A 17,374-nucleotide genomic window follows, 5' to 3' on the forward strand; every position below is an offset into this window, starting at 1 on the left:
TAGAAAACTGAGCAGAGCAAGGTCTTCCATTCTGTAGTGTTTGAGTTGGAAAAACAGAAACATAACCATTTTTTCCCCATGCAGCATGACTGTCTGTAGCCCTTTTCTGTGTATCCTGGCTCAGACTTTGTTGGAAGGAGCAACTGTGCCTCCGGGCAGCCAAGTCAGTACCTAGAAGTGACGCAAGTCATTTTGGGCCTCCCTCTCTCCTAGACAGCTGATAGTGTGTTCTGGGGCTGTTTGCATGGCTGGTAGAGATGAAGCACATCGCTGGGGTCACGGCAGCCATTGTTAACATGTTAATGGCTGCTAATCTACGCTACTACTATTGATTTAATAGATTAGTATTTTCAGATTTCACCCAGAGAGAGGGGCTGGACAAGGAAGTATTTCTTAAGGAGAGAGTCTTTTTTTTAACTCAGGCTGGGTCTTTCCTCTTGTATCCAATGAGACCTTTTGTTTTTGGTACTTGAAAGCTTTCATTTCACTTAATGCCTTGCCTTTGCTGTGAGCACTATTGTTTGTTCTGGTCTTACTCCTGGCCTTGTACTCACCTCTCTCTCGTGATTTTGGTAAGAGGCAGAGATTCCTTTTTTTTTCTTTTTTCCAGTTCTTGTTGTAGTTGCTGGAGGGCCAAGTCATGATGCTGCAGGATATTGCTGGCTGCCGTTCCCTCCCCCGTTCTAGCATTCTCCACCTGCAGTACCACTCCATGTGGATCCCTGATGAGCTTTTTGTATTTATTCCGTAGCAGGCAGAGTAGAGGTAGAAGGACCTTTAGAGTATGAGAGAATGGCAGTTTTTGAGCTTCAGAATTCAGAATCTTTGTTTCATTATGTAAATTCCGTTTCTTTGAAAATGATTATAGGTGAAATGGTAAAGCAACATCGGTGTATTTCACAATTCCCTAAAGTCCTGAGTAGATCTATCCAAACAGTTGATAAATTATGCAATAAATCTAAACTGATAACTGATAGATATGTCTCTCTGGGGGAGATACACAGGAGTATTTTTATTTTCTACTTGTGGTTTTAAAACTGTTTCTATATTGAAACACATTGTTTTGGGGTGCCTGGATGGCACAGTCGGTTGGGCGTCCAACTCTTGGTTTCAGCTCAGATTGAGCCTTGTGTCAGGCCCTGAGCTCAGTGTGGAGTCTGCTTGAGATTCTCTCTCTCCCTCTTCCTCTGCCCCTCCCACTTGTGCTGTCTCTCTCTGTCTCTAAAATAAATGAATAAAATCTTAAAAAAAAAAACCCACATTGCTTTTACAAGCTGGAAAAACTTCATTAAATTCTAAGTTTTTTTCTGGTGAAATAACACAGAACAAAAACATTTTAAAGTGAATAGTTCAGGGGCACCTGGGTGGCTCAGTTGGTTAAGAGTCCAACTCTTGGGTCAGGTCACCATCTTAGGGTTGTGAGATCATGTTGCGAGTCAGGGGCTCTGTGCTAGGTGCTGGGTGTGGAACCTGCCTAAGAGTCTCTCTCTTTCTCCCTCTGCCCCTCCCCCCATCTTTCTTTAAAAAAAAATGAACAGTTCAGTGTTTTGGCCATTCAGTGTTGTATGACCAGCATCTTTATCTAGTTCATACTGTTTTTTTAATTTTAAATTTAAACTATGTGTATTTACAGATTGATATCATTTGTTGCCTCCAGATGGGTAAATGGGGATTCTTTTCACAGTTTGCTCTTCTAAACATTTTGTGTTTTGTACCACATTAAGATACTACCCATTCAAAAAATATATATATTTATTTATTTATTTGACACAGAGAGAGAGAGAGAGAGAGAGAGAGAGAGAGAGAGTGAGAGAGTGACAGCAGGAACACAAGCAGGGGGAGTGGGAGAGGGAGAAGCAGGCTTCCCACCAAGCAGGGAGCCCGATGTGAGGCTCAGTCCCAGGACCCTGGGATCATGACCTGAGCTGAAGTCAGATGCCTAGCAACTGAGCCACCCAGGCACGCCTCAAAAATTTTTTTAAATTCAAACTTTTGAAAGGTAAAAGATCATTTCTTAGCTCTCAATCCCAGCAGACTTTCCCTTGCCATCAATGCTTATGACTCTTTCTACCCACAGATACTCTTTGGTCAGATGATGGCCTGAATAAAACCTTTTTAGGTTTTTAGGTTTTGATTTAGTCTTTGGGGTTTTATTTTTTTTATTTATTTTATTTTTTTAAAGATTTTATTTATTTATTTGACAGAGAGAGACACAGCGAGAGGAAACACAAGCAGGGGGAGTGGGAGAGGGAGAAGCAGGCTTCCTGCGGAGCAGGGAGCCAGATACGGGGCTCGATCCCAGGACCCGGGGACCATGACCGGAGCTGAAGGCAGACGCTTAACGACTGAGCCACCCAGGTGCTCCATAGTCTTTGGGGTTTTAAATTTAAATTTATATCCCATTTACTATATGAATAACCTACTATATGAATAATTTACTATATAAATTTACTTTTTAAATTACATCTAATTTATATACTTAAATTTAAATTTTGATCACAGTTGAATATAATGGCATTATATTAAGCTTAAAAGGTTCCTGAGAGGGGCGCCTGGGTGGCTCAGTCGTTGGGCGTCTGCCTTCGGCTCGGGTCGTGTTCCCGGGGTCCTGGGATTGAGTCCTGCATCGAGCTTCCTGCTCAGCAGGAGGCCTGCTTCTCCCTCTCCCACTCCCCCTGCTTGTGTTCCCTCTCTCGCTGTGTCTCTCTCTGTTAAATAAATAAATAAATTAATTAATTAATTAATAATCTTTAAAAAAAAAAAGGTTCCTGAGAAGTTTTGCAGTGAACTGACTAGAGAAGGATAGAAATTCCGTTTTGGTTGATGACATTTGACTGGTGGGTGTAGAATGCTCAGAGTTGGCTTCCATGGGGGGTATCTTTGTGTTTCACATGGTCACTCTTACTGTTTTACAGCGAGGCTCTCTTCTTAGTGAACCTGCAATCCAGGTGAGAAGAAAAGGAAAAGGAAAACAGATTTGGTCTCTAGAAAAACTGGACAACAGGTTGCTGGATATGAGAGACCTTTATCAGGAGTGGAAAGAGTGTGAAGAAGATACCCCAGTAAGTTCTCTTGATAAAAATTACGGAACTGGTAGTCATAGAAGAAACCAAGCAGGAAGGAGACTACCCGTTTTAGGGAAGAATTGTTCATTCTGCTAACATAGTAATCCTGTTTCTAGAATAATATTTATTTTAATCCTCTATAAATTGTTTGGCTAATCAAGAATCTTAATAATAATTATTAAATGGCTGCATAATATTCCATTGTATATATATACCACATCTTCTTTATCCAATCATCTGTCGATGGACATCTTGGCTCTTACCATAGGTTCTAGAGGGGAGGGGGGTGGGGGATGGGTTAGCCTGGTGGTGGGTATTAAAGAGGGCACGTATTGAATGGAGCGCTGAGTGTTATACGCAAACAATGAATCATGGAACACTACATCAAAAACTAATGATGTAATGTGTGGTGATTAACATAACATAATAAAAAACATAAACGAAGAGAAAAATAATAATTATTAAAAATAATCTATTTTTCTGGCATCTTCTTCTCCTCATTTTGTGTTCTCTGGATTTCTAGTAGAATCTTCTACATTTCGTTCTGACATCTGTTGGTGTCACATGTGTCTACTTCTGTACTGGACCGTGAATTTACTTAGGACAGAGACCATGCCTTATTATCTCTCTTCCCATTTCTCCACACATTTAATCTCGCAAATAGAAGCCTACAATATCTCTTTTTTGAATAGAACATTAGTGGTATCTTAATATTTGTACTACTAAGAGCAGATTTGGAAGGAGTTCTGATCCTAAAGTGGGTGCTGTAGAGCTGTACTCTGGAACTTTCTCCTCAAGTTGCAGGTTTTCCCATTTAGGTCAGCCATGTACTTGTGCATATTTTAAAACAGAAATGCATATTATCTATATTTTTACAGTTTTCAACCCTGCTGGTCTTGTTTCCACATAGAGTTGTTCACTTTTTAGTCTCTTGTTTTTTATTTTTATTTTTTTTAGCCTCTTGTTTTTTAAAAAAATATTTTTTCCAGATTATCATCAATAAAAATGACTTTTTATCATTAGATGACATTTTTTTCTTAAAATTTTTTTCCCTCTTTCTTCTGTACTCCTCTTGTATTTCAGCCCAGAAATAAAACAACATTAACACATTACAAAAACGCAAACTACTCTCATGAAGGGGGTCAGCTCTTGTTAGTGGCAATGCATCTTAGGATTTGGCGGGAACGAGTGGAATAAATAGGAGTGAAAACTAAAGAGTACTTTTGTACACTCAACTTCTTTTTCTAGTCAGTTGGTTTTCTCTATTTTCATGGCAAGATTTCCACCTAAAGGAGAAGTGATAAACGTAATGACGTATTATTGAGATGGCTGTCATGGGTGAAGTATGCTGACCACCATTCTAATGGGAGTGAGGAAGAGAGAGTCGTGTAATCCAGTGCTGTGCTTAAGCTAAGTTTAATGACTTTATGAGAGGCCATCAAAAAGTGGTAGTAGGTTGAATTAATTTATTTTAAGTGATTTCTGAAGTTGTGATGTTCCAAATCTCTTTAAAGCTCATACGGTCTTACTTCAAGCGTGCTGATCCATTCTATGATGAGCAGGAAAATCATAGTCTCATTGGGGTGGCGAATGTTTTCCTCGAGTCCCTCTTCTACGATGTGAAGTTACAGTATGCTGTTCCAATTGTCAACCAGAAAGGAGAGGTTAGTTTTCTCTTCATGCCTTTTTTCCTTCAGAGAAAAGTTTAAGAAACAGTAGGGTGGTTACAGTATATTTTGTGACTGTTTTTCATTAAAAATGACAAGTGCTATTTATGTGCATTAATAATACCTGTGTTTCCATCTGCCTGATGGTGATTATTCCAAGTACTTTGAGGGAAAGTAACTGTTAGAACCTAGGCTTCTAAATTCTCATTTACCATTAACCCAATCATTTAACTCTAAAACAGAAGAAAAAACAAAATCTGGAAAGAATACCTGCTTCTCCTCTATTGTTCTAGGTGGCAGGTCGGCTGCATGTCGAGGTGATGCGAATAAGTGGTGACATTGGGGAAAGAATTGCTGGAGGTGATGACACCACAGATCTCTCCTGTGATAAGGAAACCCAGGAAAACAGACTCGTGTGCATGGTAGGTCCCAGTTTCATTTAGAAGTAGTGGAAGTGTAGTTGATTTTGAGGATTGTGGCTATTTAGACAATAAATATCGTGTTCTTTTTGAATTTTGAAAATATCTGTGTCTAAATAAATCTTTAGAATTGGTATTACAGAGACCATATTTCATTATATATACTGATTTACCAGTTAGCTAGGTACTTCCACTGTGAGGTCCTTCACAGGTACCAGTTGGCTAGGTACTTCCACCTGCCTCTGTGAAGCCTTGGATAAGTCACCTCTTTCTTCTGAACCATTCTGCTCCAAAGTTATATGGATTTATGTTTATCTGAACTTCTCTCTAGAGAAGCACAGTTTTTTCACATAAATTTCCTCCTCCTATTGGACCTCTTGACTTCTGCTGAGGCTCAAGATTTATCCTACCCCTGGTTCTGTTCCTAAGCTCCTACTATACCTCATTCTTCACACTGTTTTTCTACATGTTTTTTGTTCCTCTTCACCCATGTGCCTTTGTGTATGCTATGCGACAGCATGTGGCAGTTGCAAACCCTGCTCTTCCCATTCTTCCCAGGTATGCCATTCGTGAACACTGCTGAGTGTTATCTGTCAGACATTGTACTGGGAATATAAAGATGAAAAAGATAGGATTTCTTCTCTTAAGGAGCAGCCTGTATAGTTTGTGTGTATGTGTAGAGGGACACACAAGTGAACAGAAGACTCCAATATCGTGTCACCCAAGTGCTCTGAGAGAGGTAGACAAGAGATATTTGGGGACATAGAAGAGAGGTAATTAATTCAGAAAGTAAAGTCTGAGGAAAATTTCTGGAAACAAGACTCACAGTGGACTTGAAGGAGGGCATGTTATGCAAAACTCTGTCTTCATAGGGTGCTGTGCTTTTTTCATGGATAATTGGTAGGTAGATTTTAAATAGGTCATTACATTCCTGAACTCCTACCCAGTTGGTGTAGGTAGTGCTGCCTCTGTCACATTATGACAATGAAAAAATTCCCCTCAGACCTTTCCAAACACACCCTAGCTGGGCCAGTGTGCCACAGTTGAAAATCACTGTAGGAACCAGTGAAAAGGTTTTTGAGGAAGAGAAATCCACAAGGCTCATAGGAACAGTGTACGAGTGAGAAGAAGGCCATTCAAAGGTGCAGTGAAAGAAGCCTAAACTTAACTCTGATTTCATCATCCATCCTCAGTCCAGTCCTGTGTCTCAGTAAATATTTCTAGAATTGGAGTTGATACCGAAAGGAGTAAGGGATGCATTTGCTGCAAGCTATGGGGAAGCTGTAGCTGTTAGAGTTGGGCTCCCTTTGAGGGTCTCTGCACGTATAAAGAAGGCCTCAGACATTTAAGTTGGATGCTTCAGAAGGCAGGGAAAAATTCTTATTCACTAAAACGTTAATCTTTATGTTATTCTTGATTCTAGAACATTTTTTTCTGAGGTTATAGGATTACTGAAGGTTGAGACATAGGCTTGATCATTCCATAATGGGCCATTTCAAAGGTGATGGACTAGTAAATGCAGCTGTGTGAAAGTTGACATCAGTTCAAGGATATTGTCTCGCTTGGGAAAGTCATCACTGAAAAAATGTAGTATACCCTGGGTAACATAAGCTTTTTTTTTAAGAAAAAAATGAAGTTAAAATATCTTGAGATTTTTTTAGTGGAAGATAGCAAACATATACAAAAGTAGTGAGAAAAGTGTTATTGATCTCCACCCACCCTCCCTCAACATCAACTCATGGTCAGTCTTATTTCATTCATCTGCCTAAGCCTGTCTGTGCTGTCTCCTTCCCGTGGGTGATTTTGAAGCTATTCCAGACATCTTATTTCATCTATAATAGTTTAGTATTTATCTCTAAAAGAAGAGTACTTAAAAAAACCCATTATATCATAAACAAAACTGAATACTTCCTTAATATGAGATACCCAGTCAGTTTCCTTGATTGTCTTGTTTGATGTGTCTCTTAAATCTATCCTAATCTTTAGGCGCGGGCACTTATGCTTGCTTGCTTCTTCTTCTCTCATTATGTTTCTCTCTTACCCTATAGTTTATTTATCATAGAAACTGGGTGGTTGTATTTTCTCATAATCTTGATTTTGCTGATTGGTATTATTTAATGTGTTAAGCTGCATTTGCTGTAAATTGGTAGATATGAAGGTGATATAAGGGAAAGGGGGTAGCAAGGACATTTTATAGGTGATGGTGTGTTCTTCCGTCAGAAGGCACATTATATCTGGTGTTCTTTTGGGGATGTTAACAATTTTTGCTGATTATACCTAGATATTTCATGAGGAGTTAGAAAAGAATGATACTATAATCCTGTCAACCGTCATTTATTAGCTAGAATTCTTTGCTAGAAAGAATCGTCCTATTACATCAAGTATTTGCTCCTCAGAGATACAGTTTTGTATAGGAAAGGCGGGGTAAATGCTCCGTTCTTTTCTCCTTTTAAAAAAACCTCATTTTGAAAATAATTAATTGGTTTTCCTACTAATATACAAAAGTAACCAGTGAGATTTTGTTTTTAGTCCAAATTTTATGAACTCTTCAGTGTAAGTGTATTTGATGTGTTTTTTTTTTTTTTAAGATTTTATTTATTTATTCCTAAGAGACAGAGAGAGAGAGAGAGAGAGGCAGAGGGAGAAGCAGGCTCCCCAATGAGCAGGGAGCCCGATGTGGACTCGATCTCCGGACCCTGGGATCATGACCTGAGCCAAAGGCAGACGCTTAACCATCTGAGCCACCCAGGCACCCTTGATGTGTTTCAGTCCGTGTATTTATTACCTATATCAAAGTTCACATGATCCCATCTTTGGCCTGTGGTCTCCTCTCTGGAGTCCTTTTGACACAACCCTAACTGTCATAGACTGTGATAGCCTTCTTGCTTTCTGGTATGAGGAATATTCTAGTCCCATCCTGGACCTTTCTTATCCCAGACCCGGAATCAACCATTTCTCCAAGGAACCTGGCTCGTTTCAGTGGGAAGTGGTTTTTAGAGACCGTATTCTAAGCATGTAATAGTCTTTTATGTAAAAGGAGAAAGACAGACTGTATGAATGTAAACAAAATATTGGTGGAAAAAATGAAATCAGTTTGGGACACTTAACAATAATAAGTGATAAGTACCACCAGCTTATAAAAGCAGTCTGGTTTTATTTTTCTGTGATGAACATAAGTATGCACGTATTAACATACTGATATTTTAAATTACATTAAATTAAATGAGTATATTTTAAAACCCCAAACAGCATGTCTTGTGACAGTCCTGGGCTTTATATTGAACAGTGGCAAGTCAAAGTCTGTGGTATTCTGACACCTTGTGGTGATTTTGATTTCTGTTTGCAGAAACTTAAAAAACAAAAAACAAACAAAAACTATGTTCTGGATATCAGGGTATTCCTCATTTCTGATATTCTTCATTCTAAGTTGCCTTTAGGATATAGGTCAGCATATGAAATCTTATAATTTATTTCAACCTTAAAATTGAGATTGATTTCTAAGAAAAAAATATTGGCTTTCCAGTGGAATTTAATCACAGAGAAGTATGTTTCCAACATCTGTCCACTCAATGCTTGGATGTGTTTTCATTCATTTCATTCCATTGTTATAGTCAGTCCTCATGCCAGTATCATTAGCTATCCTGTTTTACATAGAAGAAATCTCAGCCTAAGAAAACTAAGAATTTAATCTGCTCAAAAACAGAAGCTGCTATGTGGCAGAGAGTTTTATTTAGATCTCTTTTCTACAGAAATCTTGTAATCTTCCCAAATATTACATTGTCTCACCTTAAAGAATATAATAAAAAATTTTAAACACTTAATGAAAAAGTGATGGTTTTTAAAATGAGCAAAAAATTAATTGCTGAACACTGATTGCTCTGTTAGGTTTGGACAGATTGACTGTCTTTTTGTATCCTGTTGGGGAATTGCTGTCTAAATGTTTCAAACTCTTGTTGCCATTGTTGGGAAAAATGAATAAAAATAGGAGTTCTCAACCACTGCTTACCCATTATGTGTACCTGGTATGGGAAAAATAGTCATCTGCTTTGCCTGATATTCTGTGTTATTATTAATGCTTCCTGAAATGTTAAGACGATTGTATTTGTGGTTGCTGAACTATATCAACTTTGGTCACATATTCAAGTTTACTTTTGTTGAATTTATTTACTGGAGGCACAGCGTATCATGCAACATACAGGAAGTGACCAGAGAAGAACATAATAAATGACCAATGCTCAATCATATGAAAGTCAGCCTGTAATCAATTATAAAATCAGAATTTAGTTTTGTTTAATTAATTTTAGAATTTAGTTTCCTTCATAGTTGGAAGAGTTTTGGAATGTCACAACTTACCACAAAAATTGCAGCTTAAAAATCAACCTGACATTGACTGCCAAAAGAAATATTTAGAATTTTTGGACTGCTTTAAAATCCATTATGGGCATTTATTCCTGGCGCATTTGAGTCTGATTAGACATATATTTCTAATTGTATGTTGTTATCACAAAACCTTACACTCCTGCAGTCCAGGGCACATTTCCTTTGATTCATCTCCCCTAAATCTGCGTGGAGAAGGCACTCAGTAAGAGTTGGTACAGAGATGGTCAACATTCACCATCTTTAATCTCCTCCCTTTATCTCTCCAGATCTTCAAAGCATACATTCCTGATGCCTTTAAAATTTTCCAAAACATCCTCTAATAGCATATAACTTTCTACTCAAGAACCTTGTTCTTTTTTATCCTTCAAAATATCAAATAAATGTTTTTTGCTCTTTCCTGAATATTCCTTATTGGCACATATGCTGATTTCATTCTCCATTCATCATTCTTAACAATCTTATGTTCTTGGGACATATCCATAGTTAGCCAAATTCATATCATTGAATGGTGTTGATGGTTGAGAACTTTCTTTTTCTGAGTTGATTATTAGTATTATAATATGATGATGATGATGATGATGTTACAAGAAACTAGAATTGGTTGTACATGCTTGAAAACATCCAAGTTTATAGTCAAGGTCGTTATCGAAGTTTATAGTCAAGGTCGTTGTTGCCCCGTGCCAACCTCTCACTAAATGACAGTTGTCACCATTTCACAGATGAAGAAATACAGCCCCAGAGTGACGGGGATTTGATCAAGAAGGACCAGTAGTGACACAGTCAAGACTGGGACCCACATCCCACTCAAGGCACTTGTTGCACCTTTTCTGAGTTAAAAACAGAGGCTTCCTTTTCCTTCAGGTTAAAATACTCCAGGCCACTGGGTTGCCACAGCATCTGTCCCACTTTGTGTTCTGCAAATACAACTTCTGGGATCAGCAGGAGCCAGTAATTGTTGCACCCGAAGTTGATACCTCCTCCTCCTCTCCAGTCAGCAAGGAACCTCAGTGCATGGTTGTCTTCGATCATTGCAGTGTAAGTTTCTTTTCCAGACTTGGTCAGCATTTGATTACTTAGGTAAAAACAAAACTGTAAAATGAGCATTATTTTGTTGAATAATTTGGTATCAATATGTATCTTGAATCAGAGTTTCTCAGAGTGTGGTTGGAGTCAGAAACCGAAATGTCATCAGTACATCATACACCTTAAGTTAGCACAGTGTCATATGTCAGTTATATCTCAGTAAAGCTGAGGGAAAAAACACTAAAGTGTCAGTGAATTTAACTCCTCCCCCACAATCAAAATTTACTTTTGTGTGAATATATATACAGCTGACCCTTGCACAACGTAGGTTGTAAGTGTATTCTCTTTTCCTTTTGGTTTTCTTTTTTTTTTTATTTTTCTTACTTTTTAATTAATTTTGGGGGAGGGGAGGGACAGAGAAAGAGGGAGAGAGAATCAAGAAGGCCCCATGCGGAGTGCGGAGCCTGACGTGGGGCTCAGTCTCAAGACGCTGAGATCATGACCTGAGCCAAAATCAAGGTTCGGGTGCTTAACCTACTGAGCCACCTCGGCACCCCCCTTTTGGTTTTCTTAATAACATTTTCTTTTCCCGAGCTTACTTTATTGTAAGAATACAGTATTTAATATGCGTAACTTACAAAATATGTGTTAACTGCTGATGGTATTGGGAAGGCTTTCTGGTCAACAGTAGGCTATTAGGAGTTAAGTTTTGGGGGAGTCGAAAGTAATATGTGAGTTTTTGACTGCATGGGGGTTTGGTGCCTGTTAGCCCCACATTGTTCAAAGGTCAACTATATATACCTTTCTCAAAGGAACCCATGTTTTGTATTAGATTACTGGAGAAATTGTCATCTGAAAAGTTTAAGAAACTGGTGTTTTAGAGAAAGTGAAAATAGAAAAGAGACAAAATGAACTTTATTGAACACCTAATGCTCTGCTAAGCACTTTATGTTATTCTTTCATTTGATCTTTATCACAGTTGTATTTGATGATAGTATTTTTTTGTTTCAGCAGCCAGTTCAGAGGGATCAGTTTACCCACGGCTAGTAATTAGAAGAGCCAGTATAGTCAGACTCCAGATTCTTTTTTTTTTTTTTTTACTGTACCACAGTTAATCCATCTCATTTTTTTCAAGAGAGAGGTCTCTTTCTAATCTATTTAAAACATAGAAATACATTTAGTGTGTTAAAGATCGAGAGAGAGAGAGAGTGTAGATTCTATGACTTTTTTCAATAAACTGTTTTAGAGCTTAATAATTACTGTAAAATTCTGTCATATATATCTTGTAAAGATGGACAGATTGGGAGGATTTTTTAAAATTAGATTTTTTTTGCACTGATGATCATTATTTATTTCCTTATTCTCCTATTATTGGAGATAATTAGCTTCCTAAAAGCTAGGAAAAATTGTTATTCTAACACACTGCTACCTTACTACATCTAATAACTTTTATATCAAGACATCGTAGCTCATTGTTGGAATTATTGATATAATTATTAATACTTTAAAAATAGCTTCCCAAATATTGCTAACAAAACAGAATACAATGCTGGTCTTTCACAATAGATTTTCAAGGTGAAAAGTATTTTTATTTATTTTATTTTGTTATTTATTTTATTATTATGTTATGTTAATCACCATACATCACATCATTAGTTTTTGATGTAGTGTTCCATGATTCATTGTTTGTGCATAACACCCAGTGCTCCATGCAGAACGTGCCCTCTTTAATACCCATCACCAGGCTAACCCATCCTCCCACCCCCCCTCCCCTCTAGAACCCTCAGTTTGTTTTTCAGAGTCCATCATCTCTCATGGTTCGTCTCCCCCTCCGATTTCCGCCCCCTTAATTCTTCCCCTCCTGTTATCTTCTTCTTTTTTTTTTTTTAACATATAATGTATTATTTGTTTCAGAGGTACAGATCTGTGATTCAACAGTCTTGCACAATTCACAGCTGAAAAGTATTTTTTTTTAAAGATTTTATTTATTTATTTGACAGAGAGAGACACAGCGAGAGCAGGAACACAAGCAGGGGGAGTGGGAGAGGGAGAAGCAGGTCTCCTGCTGAGCAGGGAGCCTGATGTGGGACTCGATCCCAGGACCCTGGGATCATGACCTGAGCTGAAGGCAGACGCTTAACGACTGAGCCACCCAGGCGCCCTGAAAAGTATTTTTAAAAATCAGATTTGTAATTATATTTAAAGTCAAGAACCTTTAGACCATCTGAGCATTCATTATGCATGTTAGATGACAGTTCTGTTCTATAACTAAAACATTTTTTTTTCATTTCTTTTCTCTAAGAAGTAGGTGTATGATGGTAGGTATAAGTAATCATAAGGTTACCAGAAAATACTTCCTCTTCTGTAATTCTTTTCTTTTTTTTTTTTTTAAAGATTTTATTTATTTATTCATGAGAGACAGAGGGAGAGACAGAGGGGGAGAGAGAGAGAGAAGCAGAGGGAGAAGCAGGCTCCCAAGGAGCAGGGAGCCCGATGCGGGACTTGATCCCAGGACCCCGGGATCATGACCTGAGCCGAAGGCAGACGCTTAACCATCTGAGCCACCCAGGCGCCCCTGTAATTACTTTCTTTCAGGAGTTTTCTGTTAATATTACTGAAGACTTCATTGAGCATCTTTCAGAAGGGGCTTTGGCAATTGAAGTATATGGCCATAAGATGAACGATCCTCGGAAAAACCCAGCCCTGTGGGATTTGGGGATAATCCAAGCAAAAACACGTAGTCTTCGGGACAGGTGAATTTTAGATATCCTTCTGATTCCATTTATAATTTTAAAGAATTGCTAGAGAGTAATACTGCCATTTGTAAAGGTAGCCCTTTCCTGAGCATTACCAGTATCCCAGGGATAGATGCAATTGTTTCCAGGGTATTTATAGCACATTTAAACTTCCTTACAGGAATGAATTTTGAAGAGTGATGGAAGAGATGTTAAATGTATAGTTAGTTAAGAATAAAAAGTGAATGAATTTTTGGAGAATAGTTGCTTATCATTCTGAATTCTAATTAATCAACTCTAGGGAAAATGGATCAATATATACTCTAGAATTCAGGTTTTACTTATTTTGTCTTTAGTGCAAAGTTCTTTTGAAATGCCATCAGTCATGAAAGGAGGCAGGCTTATTTGTACCACGATTTTAAAAAGAAGAGTTAAAAGGGAATGACCGAAAGAGTGTGTATTCATGCTTTCCATCTTATTATAGAAGAGAACCAGATTTTCTTTTTTCTTGTTTTGCATTTAGAATGTTTTAGCAAATCCTTAACTAGAATTGAGTTTTTTTCTTGATTCTGTTATTAATCCGAGCAAAGACTCTTGTCAGGTTACTAAATCAAGCATATATATCACTACCTTTATCTATGTAAAGATAATCATTGTACTTGCTTCTGGACTTCTGATTACCATATTTAGATTTTTGAATAGCCACTTTGAAATAGATTTGAAATTATCATACCTTTTTGAATGAAATGAAGGAGCCATTTCTAATTCTGATGTTAAATTTGTTTAATTTTGGTTTAATTATATTTGCTAGTATATATTTGTGTATTACTCACTGAACTATAGGTCATTCTACTGAATTATTCGATTTGGAGGTCATTATCATTGTTAGTTTTCATGTGAAGGATCCTAAGCTGCCTGTATTGAAATAGAAATGTATGATTTTCCAAGAACTTCAACTATTTCCTAGATGGAGTGAAGTTACCAGAAAAGTAGAATTCTGGGTCCAAATCTTGGAACAGAATGAGAATGGTGAATACTGCCCTGTAGAAGTAATTTCTGCAAAGGATGTGCCAGCAGGAGGAATCTTTCAACTCCGGCAGGTAAGAAAATTGTGAAAGTTATCATTCTGAGTGTTAACATTAAATTCTTTGGCACTGTAAAGCTTAATACTGGATTCCTATTAGCAGAAATGTTAGATCGGTGATAATGAAATCTAGACTGGCCAAGTCCATTCTTTGTATTTAAATTGTCTCCTATTTCATGTCTATTTTCTTTGATTTTAAAAAATATTGCTAATTATAATATTTTAAAACCAGCTTTTCTTAGGTTTAAGTAAGCAAAAAGAGAAGCTTTCAAGAATGACTTAGAATTGAATTGCAGGAAACAATAGAAACATATGAAGCAGCATTAGAATATTTCTAAAGACAAGGAGAAGCAGTGTGACATGGCAGAAAGAATAAGCACTTCACAGGCTAGTAACATGCTAGGGTTCAGTTCTGGTCTCCCACGGCCTAGCCCTAAATCTGTGAGCAAGTTTGGTAACTTCTCAGAACCTTTCCTTAGGTATAAATTGGAGATGTGATGATAACAACAACTTTGTAGGACTAGTGTGAGGTTTAGAGGTACTGTATATGAAGCACAGTGTTTGGTACTTGGGAGGTGAAAGGGTTCTTTTCCTCCTGACACCAACCAATTCTCTGATTCTCTGCAGGCACCAGCCGGTGTCCCACAATGCAATTCGGTTTTGACCTAACCACTCGAAATTAGTGTCAGATGCCACAGGTTTAAGAGCTCAGACTTAAGCAAGCACAAGATTGCCCTCATTGCAGATGCCAATTGCCAGTATCGGGTCCTTAGTTCTATCCAGCATGGCTACAAAGTTGGGGGTTCACCCAACTCTCCTCCCCTTTACTTTCTGTTTCCAGTCTTCTTAAGTAAAGGTTGCAACTCAGGAATAACCTGGTGGAGGAGAGGCATGGGATAAAGTATGGGAGGAGGGATAAGGAGCGTCCATGTCCTCTCTGGGTGTGCCAGCCACCCTCCCACCACCTTGATTTGTCCCCCAACCAGGAAGCTCACTGAAACTCATTGTTTGGAGGCTTTTATGGATGTTCATTATGTAGGCATAACTGATGAAAGCTTTGGCCGTGGGTGATTAACTTGATCTCTATCCCTTCTCTGCTCTGTACAGAGGTTTTGGGGTGGGGCTGACAGTTCCAAACTTCTAATCAAGGCTTGGTTTTTTTTTGGCTACCAGCCCCCTTCCTGAAGCTATCTGGGGGCCTACCAAGAATCACCAGACTTAAAGTTGTGTCATTAAAAGATGCACCTATAATCATTATCACTCAGGAAGTTCTGAGAGTTGTAGGAGCTCTCTGCCAGGACCTGAGGACAAAGACCAAATATCTTTCTATGATACTACAGGAGGTATTAAATAAATGCAGCTGAGTAGATATGAACGCCTGCCAGAAATCAATACAGCAGAGAAATATGTGGGAATTGTCACTTAACCCCAGGCGGATTATAATCTGTAAAGTGTCTGTGCTGCCAGCTAAAGAGAAAATATCTTAATAGAATTTACATAGAAGATTTGCAAATACTCTTTTTTACTATACTTTACATTAATTCAACATTTAGTAGAATATTGTATCCCATGATAGTTTCTATGCTTTAGAACAATGATAAAATATTAGAATAGCCAATGTTGAAATCATTCATAGCAGAATATGGGAAAAGGTTAAAGGAAAAAGAGTTTCCTTCAATATTTAAGTTTCTGAATGTTTTAGAAGGGGAAGGTGATAAGCATTTTTGTTCTCTGACCCCCAGCAAATGAATTTTAGCAAATTCATTCATTAATGGGCAAAGAACTAAAAGGAAAAAGAAAGTAGTTTAAACTATAGCATCAGATATATACATAAAATAGGATTCTTAAGGGTGTGAAGAACATCTTTTTCTGAACATCTGTTAAAGCTATATATATATATATGTATCTTCTTTGGGTGCCTCAGAAATTCGTTGCCTGGAAGGCAAGACCAGATAATTTTCTGTGGTTTAGTATAAATAGAATATATAAGTATTTCTCATATTCCTGACAGCCTTTACTAAAAGTGTTCAAAGATGAGTTGAGTTCATCAGGAAATGCTTTTTTGAAGGGTGTGGATCTTGACCTGGATGCTGAAACAATAGTGCAAAGGCTTCTTTCATACATAAACAGCAAGAATAAAGATACAGTGGTTGGAATTAGGTAAATTTGGGGAGAAAGTAACATGTAGGAAGACCTGGAGAGCAGTGACAGAGGAGGTTATAGGAGCATGGAGCCTGTTCATAGGGGGATTTGGACGGTAGGCTCATTTGAATGAAAATATTTCAAAAATTGAACCTACTTTTCTTGAGCAGGAAAACGGCAGAGGAGAACTGATTAGGTTCACCATATGAAATTGCCGGTTTTGTAGTTAAAAAATGCTCAAATATTAGCAGTTACAGGAAGTTCAATCTGTGAATTTAAGTATACTGTTTAAAGCTTTTCTGTGCGGCAAGTAGGCTGTTCCGGATCTTTCCCTCCTCTTCTTCCCTGTGCTACCTGAACCCCCCACGGTGCCACTGCTTCACCCTCCCAGTTTGGGCATACAAGGCGTAGGTTACTTTCTGTTTCAGGCAAAGTAAACAAACAAAATGTAGCTAATTGAAATGACCGAATTATTTTAGACAATTAAAATGTTTTCTGAGCTACTCTTTCCACAAGATATCTGATGCATAGTCCTTGGGAAATATTAAATCAAAAGACATCTGTAACCCATCTCTTCAGATCTAGCCTTCTGATTAATCATTGCCTAAATTGATTTCCCTGATAACTCAGAGCTCTTGGGAATTAAGATCTGATGGAAGAGGGGAAGAGTAACTGACTTGAAATTGTACATTCAGATTCCGTGGTTCAAATTCTGTTTTACATCCCTGAAATTTATACACCGACTTTGAAGTCAGTAATTAGGGCATATGGGGAATCTACTTCATTGTAAACATACAGGGTCACATAGTATTTATTATGAAAATGTGTATGAGAAGGAACAACTTCTCTCTGTTCATTC

General features: G+C 37.8%; 1 protein-coding gene across 1 annotated transcript in view; it reads left to right on the forward strand.

The window, feature by feature from the left end:
* KIF13B (kinesin family member 13B) overlaps window positions 1-17,374 on the forward strand; it is a 197,595-nt gene that overhangs the window by 115,605 nt on the left and 64,616 nt on the right. The window contains exons 19-24 of the mRNA XM_073892528.1: window positions 2,916-3,062; window positions 4,580-4,729; window positions 5,026-5,154; window positions 10,393-10,566; window positions 13,150-13,307; window positions 14,257-14,389. Of these exons, the coding sequence (XP_073748629.1) occupies window positions 2,916-3,062; window positions 4,580-4,729; window positions 5,026-5,154; window positions 10,393-10,566; window positions 13,150-13,307; window positions 14,257-14,389 (891 nt within the window). The remainder of the gene's footprint in view (window positions 1-2,915; window positions 3,063-4,579; window positions 4,730-5,025; window positions 5,155-10,392; window positions 10,567-13,149; window positions 13,308-14,256; window positions 14,390-17,374) is intronic.

This window comes from Callorhinus ursinus, unplaced genomic scaffold (genome assembly GCF_003265705.2).
Source record: "Callorhinus ursinus isolate GAN/ISIS: 27379988/994484 unplaced genomic scaffold, GSC_fseal_2.0 scaffold4, whole genome shotgun sequence".
In the NCBI taxonomy this organism is placed as follows: Eukaryota; Metazoa; Chordata; class Mammalia; order Carnivora; family Otariidae; genus Callorhinus; species Callorhinus ursinus.